Source organism: Hydractinia symbiolongicarpus, chromosome 4, assembly GCF_029227915.1.
Source record: "Hydractinia symbiolongicarpus strain clone_291-10 chromosome 4, HSymV2.1, whole genome shotgun sequence".
NCBI classification, from domain to species: Eukaryota; Metazoa; Cnidaria; class Hydrozoa; order Anthoathecata; family Hydractiniidae; genus Hydractinia; species Hydractinia symbiolongicarpus.
Genome location: NC_079878.1, coordinates 6,042,436 through 6,058,700, shown reverse-complemented (window position 1 = coordinate 6,058,700; position 16,265 = coordinate 6,042,436). Strand labels below are relative to the sequence as shown.

At 32.4% G+C, this 16,265-nt stretch overlaps 3 protein-coding genes across 4 annotated transcripts in view; 1 reads left to right on the top strand and 2 right to left on the bottom strand.

Annotated features, from left to right (window-relative positions):
* LOC130640959 (1-phosphatidylinositol 3-phosphate 5-kinase-like) overlaps window positions 1-9,148 on the top strand; it is a 36,686-nt gene extending 27,538 nt beyond the window's left edge. The window contains exons 27-41 of one of the 2 annotated variants that reach the window (XM_057447581.1): window positions 2,390-2,434; window positions 2,691-2,738; window positions 3,223-3,319; window positions 3,496-3,591; window positions 3,825-3,995; window positions 4,306-4,415; window positions 4,610-4,780; window positions 5,376-5,429; window positions 5,503-5,599; window positions 5,747-5,826; window positions 6,251-6,354; window positions 6,499-6,627; window positions 7,112-7,199; window positions 8,114-8,275; window positions 8,914-9,148. In XM_057447581.1, coding sequence (XP_057303564.1) covers window positions 2,390-2,434; window positions 2,691-2,738; window positions 3,223-3,319; window positions 3,496-3,591; window positions 3,825-3,995; window positions 4,306-4,415; window positions 4,610-4,780; window positions 5,376-5,429; window positions 5,503-5,599; window positions 5,747-5,826; window positions 6,251-6,354; window positions 6,499-6,627; window positions 7,112-7,199; window positions 8,114-8,275; window positions 8,914-9,113 — 1,652 coding nt within the window. In that variant the 3' untranslated portion in view covers window positions 9,114-9,148. The remainder of the gene's footprint in view (window positions 1-2,389; window positions 2,435-2,690; window positions 2,739-3,222; window positions 3,320-3,495; window positions 3,592-3,824; window positions 3,996-4,305; window positions 4,416-4,609; window positions 4,781-5,375; window positions 5,430-5,502; window positions 5,600-5,746; window positions 5,827-6,250; window positions 6,355-6,498; window positions 6,628-7,111; window positions 7,200-8,113; window positions 8,276-8,913) is intronic. The other variant, XM_057447582.1, reaches the window with a different exon arrangement.
* Window positions 9,149-11,282: 2,134 nt separating this feature from the next.
* On the bottom strand, window positions 11,283-12,495 carry LOC130640965 (RWD domain-containing protein 2A-like). Its single transcript, XM_057447588.1, has one exon. The coding sequence runs from the start codon at window positions 12,174-12,176 to the stop codon at window positions 11,295-11,297; it is 882 nt and encodes a 293-aa protein (XP_057303571.1). The 5' UTR covers window positions 12,177-12,495; the 3' UTR covers window positions 11,283-11,294.
* Window positions 12,496-12,661: 166 nt separating this feature from the next.
* LOC130640963 (plexin domain-containing protein 2-like) lies at window positions 12,662-16,040 on the bottom strand. Its single transcript, XM_057447586.1, has one exon. The coding sequence runs from the start codon at window positions 14,633-14,635 to the stop codon at window positions 13,406-13,408; it is 1,230 nt and encodes a 409-aa protein (XP_057303569.1). The 5' UTR covers window positions 14,636-16,040; the 3' UTR covers window positions 12,662-13,405.
* Between the last annotated feature and the right edge of the window lie 225 nt (window positions 16,041-16,265).

Genomic DNA, 16,265 nt, shown 5'->3' with positions numbered 1-16,265 from the left:
TAATAATGAACTCGTCTTTGTTCGCGACTTATATTCTTTCATTAATTTGTAGTTAATTCATTTTGTAACTCGTAACTAACCCTAGTATTTTACTTAAACATGTGAATGTTGTATGTAATGTAAAAAAGTTAGCAAAGGCGCTATTCTCGTGGTAATCCCTTACATGTTTCCGTTTTTTGAACATGTGACTTTGTGGTTATCATATGTTCGGTTTTTTGTTAATAATCCAATAACATTGGTGATATTGGTGTTAAGTTGTAGATACTAGCTAAATTGCGAGATCGTCAGTTGATTACTACCGTCAACAGAATTTTCAGCCCCGTCCGGGTATGGACTAATCAATAATTCCTCGTGGTAGCGGGCCATGCTTTAGCAAGCATTCTCTATTAGCTAGGAGTATCAAATGTTGTAAAGTAGGTAAATGTTACTCACCATTTCCGTTGCTAGCGTCGAATTCGCTTGAACTGAAGAGATCGTTAGTCTGCAGGATGAAAATTTATTTGATTCAATAAAAAAAACGTTATTTTGAATAGTGTTGCTACGTTCTTGTTTCTGTTGTAAGAGGTCGTTTTATGGCCATTCTCAGTCTTACATATTGCTTCAGTAGGGCCGTTTGAGGGTCGTTTTTATTTATTTATTTTTTATTTTTTATTGTTCAGTCTTGTAGTTGTCATAGAAACCGATGTTTAAACTAAATGTGCGCACAGATTTATAAACGCAATTTTATCTTCAAAGCGTTTCAAGGCAAGATAGTGCCCAGGTTTCTATCATTCGTGTATGCTTTCTTGAATCCAGATGATATGCCTATCACTTATTACACAGGTTTTCTGTGTTGTTAAGATAGTATAAGTCGTTATTATCAGTATTTCATCATTACATCCAACCTCGTTTCCAGTGCTACGAATATTTATTTGTAATCTATATCAGCCTTGTATGAAAAGTTAAATTCTAGCCATATGGTTCAGTGTTAAAGTTGTATTTTCAGCAACCCTTTTATGGGTCGTAATTGTGTAACTTATTGATTGATTTATTTAAAGTGGATGAGTGTAGTTGTCATAGAATTGAGAGTTTTTTAGTCAAACCGAATGTGAGTGCAGATGGAAGATTTTGTCATGTTGTTATGGAAACGAGATTTTTTCTTCGTATCGTTTCACAGTAAGGTAGTACCAAGGTTGTAACAGGTAACTTCTGCACCCAGTTATCTCTGCTTACACAGTTATCAAATATTATATATACACATGCACGTATTATGTTCATTTTCACGCGTATGTGAGTTTGTCATACACAACCACATTTTCGTGAAATGATGTAAGCTATTTGGAGGACTTGCATAACAAAGTGAAAGAGGGAATGACTTTCACTGTGGCATTCAATGTTTTTCGACTTACATTTTAGTTCAGTGTGCTCCAGGCTTTACTAATTTAGTGGAATTGTATTATGTTGTAAATTTTCTATGAATTAATGACCGTATATGATAAATTGGTTTCTGGACTCGCGTGCAACAGAAAAGGACTGAAATTGGCTACACCGTGCGGTAAAAAGAGGGATCCAGATTAATTTTGTTACGATAATTAAAAGTCATTTATCAAAACCACGATAAAAAGAGTTCGCGTTTAAACATCTCTGCTCGTCACCAATTATTTAATGAAAACAAGACGTATAATATACGTAAACTAGCTCGCCAACAAAGTTTATAAAAAAAATTACTAGAAAAAAGAGAAATTACAGCCTATCATTCATGGTTGAAAGTTAACATTTTGATGTCACTATCATGTTCAGCATACTTTTTTGGTTAACTTTGCCAAATTTTGTTGAAAATAAAGTAATTTTAATTTCCGGACCAATTTTGGCCTAAAATGACATTTAGGTGACAAAAAGCAAAATTTTGATGTCACTATTATGTTCAGCATTATTTCTTTTTGTTAACTGTGCCAAATTTTGTCGAAAACAAATACCAATTTTGGCCGATGACTTCTAAGTACTTAGAGAGTTTAGGTATGAAGTTTAAATTTGTGACGTTTCAATTGACCATTTGGTTAGTTAGTTACGAGTTGGAAACACATCCTCGCAGGCGAGATAGTAAAAAGAAAAAAAAAGTAAAAATAGTTACCAAGATGAGATTCGAACACACGACTACTCCCGTGTCGGTGCTCAGAGAGCCAAAAATTTCCATTTTGGGACGGACAGCTGTATTTGAATACCCTAGCATCTGCGAGCTAGTGTAATAAAATACTCACGTTAGTGATTGACAATTTTAAGTTTTCTATATTTAATTTTCTAACTGACATGATGATAAGTAATATCTTCATACTAAAACAATAACCAGCACAAATTAATTGAAACTTTCAAAAATAAAATAAAAATTGGTTTAAAAGTATTTCATTTTCAGGACATACTCGACATAAATCTTTACAGCATCGTTTTCTTTCCATTGGTAAGTTCACCAACTAGTTTACCGCTTCAATTAAAGCATTTCATATATGTCGATTAAAGCATGTCGATTAGTGGCAAGCGTCACTCGAAAAGAATCAGTCGTAAAGAAAAGAAATTAAGAGATATCTCTCAATCTTTCAAATCTTATTTGTTGTTGTTGTTGTTGTCACGTCGTTTTTCTCGTCGTTGTCGTCGTCACTGTTAAAGTGACGTATCAATGAAACGTCTTGTTTCATAGACAGTCTTTTTTAATGTAGAAAATGATGTTACAGACGCACTCAAGTTACCTGCAGGAATCAATGAAGGTATATATTGAAGCATTTTTATTTTTGTTTATCATGAATAAGATTTATGTCCTTCTGCTTAAGAAGTTGGTATTTAATACTTTATTAAGAAACTAAGCAAAAGTGTACGTTTATTACTAAAAGTGTACGTATCAAATTTTTCGTGCTAAAGATTTCGTGCAAAATTTTGGTACCAAAATTTTCGTACCAAAAGTTTCGTAGGAAAGAAGAAAAAATTATGTCATATCTTAAACATTAAGTTGTGAGTGGCTTTTTGTTGAATTTCGTGACGACCCTAATAACAAGTAACGAACAAATACCAAAGTAAATTAACGATTTTTTAACAAGGTACAGAGAGATTGCTCAAATAAGATATTTCTACTCTCAGGCGCGGCCGAAGTTTGTTATTTTTGATAAGTTGTGGTGCTGGTGTTTCTTTAAAATTACGGCTCTTGTACTCGTTTTCATTAATGAAAATTTTTATCTTCATTTAACCTCATTTTAGCTGCAACAGTTAACAGACGAGGCGGCAGTGAAAAGATGAAAAAGATCATTGCTAACTGGCTTCCTGGAGTTAACTTTCAGCCCATCCCACGACCATTGTGAGTGTATTCTGCAGACTTCAAGAGAGTAAAAATTTCACGAAATAATTTTTGATCGTAAACGCTCGAATACTAATGGCTGCATTGGTGATAAAAGTTTAAATTGGCTGTCTTCTCCTTCAGCCAACTGAATTTGTATTTATCTGCTGTTTGAAATATTTTTCTTTTTGTTTTAGTCCTTCATATGAGCAGTACATGCCACAAGTAAATGGGTCAGCATGTATTGTGATCAATGAAAAGGAACCAACTTCGTTAATCGCATTTACTTTGAGGTACACTCTTAAGCAAATCAGTTTTAAACCAGTTAAAAGTTTTTGTTAAACACAAAAAGTCTTTCAGGTTCAACAATGTAATAGCGAAACCCTTTTCTATCAACTTCCACTCCGATTATGATATAATAGATTCTATTTAAATTTTTAAGGTAAAACACATCATTATTAATTAATTTAACAATGTTGCTTGATTTCTCTGCTTCTGTTGATCTGATAATCCGAATATCTTGTAGCTCTCAAGATTATATGAATCAGCTTCAAAATATACAAGATATGATGGCAGGGAAGAAAGTAACCAACACTTTCTTGCAAACACCGATAATAAATAGTCAGCCCAACACGCCGAGCCCGACACGTAAACAAGTTTTAGTCGAGCTAAGAAATTCACCAACAACGCCTAATTTGTAAGGGTTTCATATTTTCGTTTGTTTGTGTCCTCTATTTTTTGGTTATCTTTCTTTGTGAGCGATTTCCATATTTAATATATTTACATCACTATCCCTGTCTGTCGCTTGGATTGAAACCCATCATCCATCAGTAGAATGACGTATCAAAGTTTAATCCTTCATTTTACCACATATTAAGCTAACACAAGAAATTATCACTGCCCTGTCAAAGTTTTTGAAATAAATGATAGGCTTGTCTAAGGCATTCTTAGTTGTGTTATTAAATTAAAATGTCCTTTACCGTGCTGACTACTTTCAAAAACTTTAGACCAGAAGGGAATGTTGTACTTCGCAATAACGCTACACGTCAACAACCTCTGCGACCTCGCTCATGGGCTGATCCCAATGACGGTGTGGATGAAGTCGACAGTGTCTCAAGTACGTAATGTAGCTTAATTTTTTTATTTGCAGATTTGCAGTCTATGCTTTGCGTTTCTTGTGTTTATCAGAGACCAGTCTATTCATAGTCTGATATTGACCTGTGCTATGTTGGGCAAAATATTACGAAAAAAAGTTTAATGTTATGAGTCGAAACATCGTCACTTGGAATTGACTTTTAATTTGTTTCTTAGATGCAGAAAATTCAATTGTCGACTCTCCCATTTTGAAGCGTACAGCAGGTGTTGGTCGCCGTCATCCTTTAGCGTCAGTCGAGTTGGATCCGATTATGGACGGACTTGATGTGGAAGACTCTGGATCATGTGATGACGTATTGGACGGCAGTGGTAGCGTCAAGTCGGGAGGTATGTTGCTGCATGATTTGCTTTGCTTGCTTGAGTTCAGGTTATAACTTTGTGTATGTACCCATATTGATACATCAAAACAAAATTCTCGCTGAAATATCAATATAAATGTAGCAGCAAAGGAATGAACCTTTTTATTTGAAGAAGACATGTTACATGAAGTTGTTTTTAACGAAAAGGCCTTTTGACAAAGGAATAAAAATTAGTACTTTTATAAATAGGAAACCAAGTTTTTGTTATTATTTTTTTTTAACAGAACTGTTTGTATCATGTAGGATAAATGATGAATTATTCACTTATTTTGCATCGTCAATTTTTGTCAGGGTATTTTATGTTTCTTGATAACTACTTCGATCACCCGCCTCTTCTAACACTCAGTGATTTGAGTTGTAAATTTTTAGCAAACAGAAGGATCGTCAGTTGTCATTCAAATCCTCTGGTTACCCATGAAATCACGTGTTTGACACTTGTCTGTTATAAAAAAAGACTTCAACATGTCTCTTACTCGCCGTCGTTTCTTCTGCATTGTTGCTAGTAGAATGTATAGAGGGGCGTGGGTCCTGATTTTTTCAAAGTATAAGCTGATTTATTTTAGAGGAAGTCAGCAAAAAGAAGGAGGAAAAGGAATTTGTTGATCACATCAAACTACGTACGATGAATTTTTGTACACTTTTGTTCTTTTAATTTTATGTGCTACTTTTAATATTTATTTGTTTTTTTAGAGTTTCAGAATACTGTTGCAAGATTTTATTGCAGTGTTTATTATGCAGAACAATTTCGGCAATTGAGAGAGTTGATCTTTCCAGAGGGTGAAGAGAGGTGTGGCTACTTTTAGTTCTGTTGTTATTGTTGTTGTTGTTGTTGTTGTTGTTGTTGTTGTTGTTGTTGTTGTCTCGTTTTTATATATTCTTATGTAGGTTGACATATTTGCGGGTATCTTCAATTTCATACAATGTTTTTATGCAGGTTTATTCAATCTCTTGCAAGATGTATGTTTTGGAAAGCGACTGGAGGAAAGTCAGGCTCATCTTTTTCGAAATCGCTTGGTTAGTTTATTTACTTTTTTCTAATTTCTGGTTTAAGAATCACAATGCTGAAATCACCACCAAAGTACCCTTACAATTTCCAAAACGTTTCTCCCGAAATGTAAAAACCTGTTTTTCTCTATTTTCAAAGAAAAAAGACGCCAGGCACTAAACAAGCAGGGAGAAGTGATTGGCTTTGAAGCCTTGGAAGGTCACAACGCTCCCGAAATTTTTTCATTGATGCAATCTTAACGCGTCAAACTTCTGGTCACGGTTTTATCATTGTTCATTTTCAGTTGAATAGAGCAGCATGTTTTTGTATTAGCATTCTCATACGAAAGTTTTGTATAATATTTTCGCTAACGACAACTTCAAAAAATAGCAGAATAAAAAGGTTAAAACAAACCTTTCGCTTAACAATGTTCAATTTTACTTTGTGGTGCAGATGATCGATTTGTAATGAAACAGATGTCAAGACTAGAAGTGCAATCTTTTGTTGATTTCGCACCCAGATATTTTGCGTACATAAATAAAGCTATCAAAGAAAAAGTAAGAAAGTTTTTATTTATTTTTATTTCTATTTGTTTATTTGTTTAATAAGTAAAATTATATGTAAAACATCAAGCTTATGTTTTTCAACGAAATTAGTCTTATGAATACAAATCCGAGTAACCTTGTTACATTTTTGTACAGAGACCAACCGCCATGGCGAAACTGCTTGGTGTTTATCGCATTGGTTTTAAAAATTCAGTGACGAATACAACGATGAGACAAGATGTACTCGTGATGGAGAATTTGTTTTATGAGAAGAAAGTCGACAAGGTATATCTAGTCCACTGCGAAAGTTGCAGGGAGAGAAATTCGAAACGTTTGATTCTTTAAGTTTCTTTCGCGTTCTTCTCGCCTTGTTAATCTCTGTTTCTTTCTACTCCAACAATTACAGTGAATCGAGCAATTAATTTTTTACGATCATAATTTTATTTTATTTGAAATATTTATTATGAAAATCTGTTTTAGGACAAAGATTTGTAAAATTTGTTTATTTATTCACTACAATATTATATTGTTTGATTCGCGACTATTTATTTTGCGATGTGAACGATGCGCAAGAAAGATGTGGAAATTCCTCACATAGAAGTATCTCATTAATGACGCATTCATTCAAAGCAAAATTTATTCAATATAGAATTTGTTTTATTGGCAAGATAATGTAACCAGGGCAGCTTGCCACCACGTTCATACACTAGTAGTGTTATTTCTTTCTTTGGAAATGTTGCTTCAAACTTTATTTGTATCTTTATTCTAGATATTTGATTTGAAAGGTTCAGTGCGTAGTCGTTATGTACACTCTTCAGTGAAAGAAGATGTTCTTATGGATGAAAACTTTCTTGAAAGTTAGTAACTTTCTTTTTTACTATCATTAATAACTCATTTACTTTGTCGTTACTTCATGATCAGCTAAGCAGAATTTTCAACGACTATGACCTATGATTGTGTTAGTCGCAACCGGTCCCCTCTGCTTCCAATTTGTAAACTTGCTTAGTGCATGGAAATTTCAAAAAATTATCTATTTCAAGGAAAATCATTGTTTTGGAAATTTTAGTCAGTTGATATTTTGAACACATTGTCAAGACTTCGTCTTTGTAACGCCGCGTTTTAACTAATAACAGTTTTATTCGCTTCAAATACAAACTTAAAAATTTATGGGAATGGGCATCACAAATATTGATGTCTGCCGAAAGTGACTATTTCAGATGATACAACACAATACTTCAACAACAACAAAAATGTCGTTAACATTTTAATTCTTCTCGTCATTCTATATATCTTCCACTCAGCCAAAATTTTCAGGATAGTTAGGAATTGTCAGAGATTTTTAAAATATTGTCAAGATGTCACGAAAAAGTCAGGAATATGTGCAATGCCTTTAACAAGTCAGAAAAAATTAATTTCCAATGGTGTATTAGAACTATTTTAATTTTAAAAATATAAAGGATTGAATTTGAGAACTTTTTTGAAAGAATTAGAATTAATTTTTTTACAGTTTTTACTTGTATAATATTTACCTTTATAAGTGTTCCTACTGATAAAAAATAATGAGCAAAATTGTCACGGAAATGTAAGGAATGATGAGAAAATAAAGACTCATTATTGAGTAAAATCTGGATCTCCGCGCCTGATCTGATTGTACGATCAAACGAATCTAAATATTGCAACATTACCGAATTTTTACAAATCATATATCAATTTTACTATTCTGGTTTAAAAGTAAACGTTATTTTTAATCAATTTGATAAACTTTGTTTAGTGACATGCGAATCTCCGTTGTTTATCCGAGCACATAGCAAAGCTGTTTTGTCGAAAGCTATTTACAACGACACCGAGTTTCTCTCCACAAACATGGTGATGGATTATTCTTTACTTGTTGGAATCGATGAAAAAAATTCAGAGCTTGCGGTTGGTATAATAGGTAAGTTTGTGGAACATTTAAACCAATAATAATAAATAAATAAATAAAACAGAAATGTTGATTCTAATGGAGAACCCATAGTTACACCATTTATTTCTTGATAAAGGTTCTTGTTAAAAATGAAATATGACTCTTTAGTGGCTAACTTAAATACCAACATAGGCTAACTTTTGGACCAACATTGGCTAATATTTTCTTTGTTGCTATAAAAAGATCTAATTGGAAATAGAATAGTTACTACATGATTGCCGCTTTGGTGTGGCAGCTCACTTGGTGCCTATCGATCTTTATAAATAACTTAAAAGTTGATTGATTTTGAGATCTTAAAATGTAGTTTTTCGCGTATTAATTTACGCGCGCACTCCTTTCGCGTATTTTAGAGATTTTGCTTCGAAGCTCGAAATTTAATATGTGAAATTACTACGAATTAAATTCTGGAGAAAAGTATTATTCTATTTGTGTGTAATGACTACACACTTTATTATAAGAATATGCTTTATAAGAATATCAGGCTAGACTTTCATGTTAAAAAAATAGGTCTATTATTTAGAACAACAGAACTAAGAATAATGACCAGCCTGATTAGAATTTGGTCTTTTTATAAAGAGAAATATAAACGCTGCATTTTTGTACACTAGATTACATTCGAACGTATACTTGGGATAAAAAATTAGAAAGTTATGTGAAATCAACTGGTATTTTGGGTGGGCAAGGCAAAATGCCGACAGTTGTTTCACCGGAGGCATATCGAGACCGTTATACGCAAGCTATGCAAAGATATTTCTTGATGGTTCCTGACAAATGGACTGGTTTTGGTGCTGATTTAAACTCGGTTTAAGATCAAGGTGATTGCACGACAAAGGATGGACACAAGGAAAACTAAACTTAATATTTTCTTATTAGACAAATTATAAAAAGTTAAATGCCTTAAGGGAATTAAATTTTTGCAAGTTTTTTTTTTAATTTCGCGAAAATTAGTTCCCGCGTAAGTTATTTTAAAACTCGCTATTCGCGAAAGTTTCGAAATTTAATTCTCGCGAAAATGGGTTGTCTTTTTCTCGAAAAACAATTGACACTAGTCCTTTTCTTCTGAATTGCGTACAACTACATATAATTTTGTTGTACGTGGTGAATTTAAAAATCTCAATATCTTGAAAAACGGTATGTACTGAGTAACAAATGTCATCAAATTTTAGCGAAATTTAATTCTCGCCAAATAATAGAACTTTCTAAATTTGCGAAAATTAGTTGTTGCAAAGATTAAATTTAATTTCAAAAACTTTCTTGCGAAAGTTAATTCCCTTAAAAGAAAAAAAATTAAAACAGGAATTTTTTTTCGGCTGAAAACTTTGTCCTGCTGAAATAGTGTATTAAATTTTTTTGATTTTTTTAATAGCAGTGCATCCGGAGAAATTTCACTTCATTCTGTTTTTACTTATGTTTCTCTTCCTCGATGAGTATAAGAAACAGACCCTACTTATTTTTTTATTCCTATATACAGATTGGTAACCGCTGCATCTGCAAGGTCCGTAATTTTCACACTTTCTAGCATTTAACAATTAAATTTTTCAAGTAAAAAAAAAAATAAAACAATCCCACTGGCCCATTTTTTTTAACCAGATCAAATATTGGTCATTTTTACTGATCTCGTTGAAACTCTCTAAACACTGTGCACGTACAGATAGTTTGGTTTTATTTTAGATATTGTTTGTAATTTATAAATTTTGTATTACAAGAAACAGAAAACTATAAATAAATCTTTGTCACTACAATTACGTTTTTGTGATAAAAAAAAACACGTTTCAATAGAGGGCATGCTCCATAAACTTTCAGAAAATCTGTAAAACATTCAGACTGGTGTTTCTTTTTAAAAAAACATTGTCCAAATGAGCTTAGTGGAAAAGACGAGATAAAAAAAGGGTGGTTACTATTTTTTCCTGCCTATGTTTCTGCGCGGAAGATTGTTTCGAATGTTAAAAATCTCTTGTATACAACAGATCAAGATGTTGCTGTTTGGGTATTGGAAATAAAATAAAGACAAGATTTAAATGGAAATATCGGTTGTTATTATTTATGAATCTTTATACAGGATAAAACGCTATTCGCAATGTTTGTCCTGTTCAGACACTAAAAGTAATATATTAAATAAATTAAGAATCACAATATATAAACAGATAAAAGAGATCAAAAAAGTGAACGTTAAAATATTGTATAAAATCAAGAAAAGTAGTTTGACATGTGGCTGGCTAACTGAAGGGGTAGTTGCGTCTGAAAGCAGGTCAGTATTAAGAAGGGAAGCACAAAGATGTGATTAGTCGCCGTGGGTAAACACAGAAATCAAAAAAGAAAGTAATGAGCTGGAGTTGTGAAAAAAATGGCGTCATTTTTAATTCCACTGAAGTTATTAATTTTTCTACTTTAATCATCTCGCACTATTTTATAACCATCAATATTTCTGCGAAATGGATCTTTTTAAAATAAAAAATAAGAAACTTTTAGAAATGATGCTATTTATATCCCCATAACGTCATTAAAATTACTTATCTGTCTGAAAAAAATTTGTAATTAAGGCGACTTATCTTTCAAGGAATACGTTATTATTATTTGGCGTCGAAAACTTTGCCAAGCTTTATAACTTAATCTAAGCGACGAGGTATACGGTCCGGAGGCACTACCCAGCGCATATACCAAAAAGTCCCAGTTTACTTGAAGTTGGTGTAAAGCATACATCTGGAGAAAAAACGGGAGATGATTGGTCGGCTCTTAGATTATCAAAACAGTTTTTTTTAAAAAAGCGAAACTTCACCGCCATCAATTGCCACGCCTTCGCATTATCCTCTTTAGCGCAAAATATTCACGCCCGAACTATAGTTCAGTTAACAACTAAAATTGTTGCACAATTGTCAAGCACGATGTCAATGAGTGACGCAAGCAACGTTATAAGTGTTTCACACGTAAGCTACACAAAACTCAAATAGTGCTAACAACAAAAAGAAAAACATCGCAATTACGAATCAATTTATTTTGAACAGTGGCCTTCTACACCAAATAATTCCTGGAACATATAACCTAAATCGTGTTGTTTCAAAAACAAGAAAAATTGACCCATGTCCATATGATAATCTCGTCCACCATGTGCATCAAAACAAAGTTCTTGAAAATCTAAAAAAGTCCTCTTTTTACAAGTTTCTTTTAATTTACACGACATACGCTTCCAACTCAACCTACGCAATCGTTCAAAGTAAGTCTCCACATTTCTTGTTAAACCTTCTATATAAACAACCCCGGGTTTTCCTGGTAGAGAAAAACCAGTAAGAGAAAGTTCATCGGCCCAATGAATTATACTTTTTCTCTTTTCCTTGTTGTATATATGGTGCATGTAGAGCCACATCAAGGAGAGTTGGTCATCTTCAACACTTTGATGAGCTTCTGAAATCGTCTGTGTGTGAGAACAGGTGTTGTAGTACTGGTCCACAGAAGCCTGTAACCATGATATCACATCTAAAGTCATCATTCCACCGCGATCGAGTGTTGAAATATACGAATGTAAGTCCTGGTTAAGTAAGCTTTGCTCATTCCTGGTCAAGTCATTGGAAATAACAGACACACGAAGGCACTCAACAGGATATGAGCTTGGTAAAGTTATTGAGGTTTGTACTTTGCATTCGATATTGTTTTCATCTTTTGTGAACGTAATAACTAAATTCACATCAAAAGTGATATACCGCAGTGTGGCGGGTAATTTACCATTTGAACTTATAAATTCTTTCACGTCGAGCAACACCGTTGGATCGTGCCATATTATCTCCTTTTCACCAGGAAACATAGCTTCTAACATCTCAACTTCTTGCAACTGCAGTTGTAGATGTACAAGCATTTCTTCACGTGAAATGTCAGACATTGTTTTATCATATTTCTAAATCCAAAAAAATGGGACAGAGGTAAATCACATGTGCACAGAACCTGTCGTCTATCCCGAACCAATAATATCACAGACAGACAAGTAAATGTTACGACAAAAAATACAACAAATCTAAAGGTTGGACAGTTAATCTGGTGTTTCTTTATGATTTGAAAAGACTGTTTTTTGTGCTTACTTTTTTAGTTGTTTTTTTAAGTGAACAAACGCTTCTGGAAGGGGGGCATTACGATATACGTTAGCACTTTAAAAGAGATATAAAAGAAAGTATTTGTAAAATTATAAATCACAAAATAAAATGCTGAAGACCACCAAAATAACAAATGTAACTTAAATCAGCAGGTAAAATATTGACAAGTTGTGATTAGACAAGAATATTAAACGGTCTTATTCAAAATTGACAACAAAATTGTCTTTTTTTTCTCATGAGACTCATAAACTTTTTCTCATGAATTCTCTGAAATTTGCGTTCACAAAAGTTTTCTTTGTTGAAAATCTTTATTACTTAGAACTTTTACTATCTTAAAACAGATTTTAAACAAAAACATTTTTATTATCTATACAGTTTATATTTGGGCGGATATAAAAATGAGAATTTACAAGATGAAAATTCTGAAGTAATATACATTTATTTCTACTTATATACAATTTTTTAAATTACATAAAAAGGCAACAAAATTAGCTACAATAACATTTATTTTAAAAAGTAAATTTTCTGAAGAAAATTGCTCTGTGAAAAATTAACCTTTGGAAATTTCTTTCTTTACCAAATTAGAATGTTTACCTCAAAGCTACCTCAACTCAAATTACCTCAATTAACATTCGGAATTATTTAACAATCTTGTTTCCAACACTTTACATCAAAACAAATAAATAAAATGTAACAATATACGTAATTATAATAATTTAAAGAAATATCTTTCACTTTTAAATAAGAACATAAAAACATCTGCCTTTAAGATATCACTAAAAAACCCACAATAACAAACAGATTTCCACTTTTATTTGGTTGTGCTCGCACTATTTATAGAAATCAACATACTTGATGAAAAAATGAAGTTTCAGGGCTGTTTTTGAGTGCATTAAATAAGAAAAACAATTACTCCTATTTTAAACTGCTTTAATTCTTTGTAAATAATACTTCAATGAATTAAAAAATTCAACAAAAACTCCACCAAAGCGATTCTCTAACCTTTTTTTTATAAAGATGTTCAAAGAAGATCCTCTCTGGACACTGGGTCAAAAGTCTTTTTAAACATCCTTCTGGGGTGGTGTTCAATTAACCACATTCCAGCTTTAGATTGTGGATGTGTATACGAATAATAAAACAAGTACACAACAAAGAGAAAGAGTAGAAACAATGCAACTCCAACAACAACACCTATTATAGCTGTTGAGGTATGTGATTTTGTTGTGGTAGGTCGTACAGTGGTACCAACACATTGATCAACTTCACTGAACGAATTACCTGGATATTGGCACTTATTTGATAACCATTTACTTCGATGCCAGTCAAGAGTATCTGAACATAAGTTTATTTTTGAACACCACTGACAAGTGAAAGGACTCATTGAAGAGTTGAGGCAAGCAGTACAACTCTTTGCTTGAATACAGTTTGGCAACAAAACTAGCTTATATGCAGATCCAGATATTATAGTTTTTAACGGAAAATTAACTTTGTGGTACGAGTAAATAAAATTATGCACAATTAATCGTCCTTTTCTGTCTCTCCTGCTGTATGTTAGAATAAAACCATCAGAAAAACCAACTGTAACATTATGTGTTGTGTTTCTGATCTTTAAAAGTGGGACAGGTATATCTTTATATGCCATTATCACTGTTCCATTTTTATTTAAAATCACTTGAAATGTAAATGATTCGGTTTTGTTGCTTGATCCATTGAGCATTATGTTGTTCCATTGTACAATAAGCATCGAATCTGATTTCCCGATGTATATTGAAGTGTTATTACTCAGTGAAGGATTAAAATCCGCCATTAATGGAGCAATATAATGAACTAGATGTATATATGAATGAAACCTTGGTCCAATATTAATAAAGCCACCAGTTGTTACTCTTATATAATTTATTACATTACCATAAAATGGAAAATCAAACCCTAAATCCACTTGATATGCTTTGCGATAAGATGCTGATGATTTCTCATGAATAATCACCACAATGTCTTTGCTTACTGGCTGTGTCAAGTCAATAAAAAATTGACGTCCATCTCTGTAAAATGTAGAATTATAGTATCTGTGGTTATCCTGTGTCACGTTTGTCTCAATCTTGTTAGTATCATTCAGTACATCTCTGCGCAGACGCAGTGTTGGGTTGTTATCTTCAAGCTGGTATACATGTGACTGGGAGCCATGTTTAGCTCTACTGTCTCTTAGGCATGAGAAAACAGCCAACAATTTTAACACGTTTTTTAAGTTCATGTTGCTAATTGAAAAAAAATAGACAAATTAAAGCTTTAATTTATGTGACAGAAAACGTTTATCTAAATAAATTCAAATTATTGTGCTGATTAATAAAAAATGTTTATTTTGCTTAAAATTTGAAACTTCAATATAAGATTGCTGAAGTCTTGAAAATAAGCTGCCAAAGCTGTTCACAATATTGATGTGCAGAGTACAGGTTCATACCAAGTGACATAGTATTTAGTGCAGGTTTGGAGCAGTGCTACTAGGCGAAAACAGGATTTTTTATGACCCTATCAATTAAATAAACCTCAAATTGATACGTAATAAGTCATGATTTGATACTTCTGACCCATAGTTGATTATTTAGAAAGACATTGATAAATTTTTTTTATTAGAACTGAGAAAGAGCATAACTTTGGTATAAGCCAACTAGAAGACTTCTGAACAGCATAAACGATTGGTGTTCGATAAAGTTTACAAAGCTAGCAAAAAGCATAGAGTTTTCCAGAACAAAAGAACAACACACAAGCATATTTTAGTCAGAAGCATGCAGTTGAATTGCAATATTTCTAGGGAGTTTTGTTTTCTTGACATACTCCACAACATCACATACAAAAATTAGCCTAATACACAGGCTTACAGTGGTTAAAAATATATGCGCGTGGTTGATGTGCAAAAAAATTGGCACAAAGTTTTGGAATTAAAAAATGTAAAAAAAAAATGAAAATGCAAGCTATGCCAGTGTATGTACACTTAAAAAACTTAGAAAAGGCCTCTTGTTCCTAGCATTTTTTTGTGTGTGTACCCATAACTATTTTGTTGAATAAACTAGGCCAAGTTTAACTCAAGCAAGTGAGCTCTTATTGATTCCGTAAAATACGATAGCCTAAACCAGCAAAAACTGAAGTAAATAAAACATGTCTGCCAAAACTCAAGGTAAAAACGTGGCCAAAAATGTTTGTTATCAGTGAAAAAGATTTTTGTTAAGATGAAATGACCTTGAATGAGTTTGAAATGTGGTCTGAGCCAGCCCTTAAAAACTTTCTGAGCTTAAGAAGGCACAAATTTTTTCTTTTAATTTTATACTTTCAGGATCGCTAGGTAAAGTCTGTTGTTAAACAGAGTAAAAAATAGTTAATATAAACAATTTTATTGAATTTTCAATCTTTCTTTATTGCCTGTCAGGATGTGTGCACTTTTAAATCATTTCCAACTCATCTATAAGTAGAACATTTACTAAAAGAAAGCTTAGCTATAGCGAGCTAGCTAACTAACTATATATATATATATAATTGTTAAATCCAAACAAATATTAAATCGATTAGATAAACTCTTTTTTGACACAAGAGGTAAGCTTTAAAACTGAAAACAATTCAGAATGATAACTTTTTCTTATTATAGCTAGCTAGCTATTATAGCTACATACTTGCTACCTAAACCAAAATTAAAAATAAGGTTTTAACTTTTCATTTTTATAATTTACTACAGATCATTTTAAAACGACATCAAAGATCAGTAACTATGTCACAAACAAATAACATTTTGATCAAATGAGACGCCTCCTTTTAAAAAAAAAAAGTTTAATAATTTTTTTTTTAAACTCTGCCCCTCCTAACGGACATTATTTTCTAGGTCAGTGTGCTTA

What these genes read in the sequence shown, in the direction of transcription:
- LOC130640965 (XM_057447588.1), bottom strand. Translation starts at nt 12,176, where the DNA reads ATGTCTGACATTTCACGTGAAGAAATGCTTGTACATCTACAACTGCAG.
- LOC130640963 (XM_057447586.1), bottom strand. Translation starts at nt 14,635, where the DNA reads ATGAACTTAAAAAACGTGTTAAAATTGTTGGCTGTTTTCTCATGCCTA.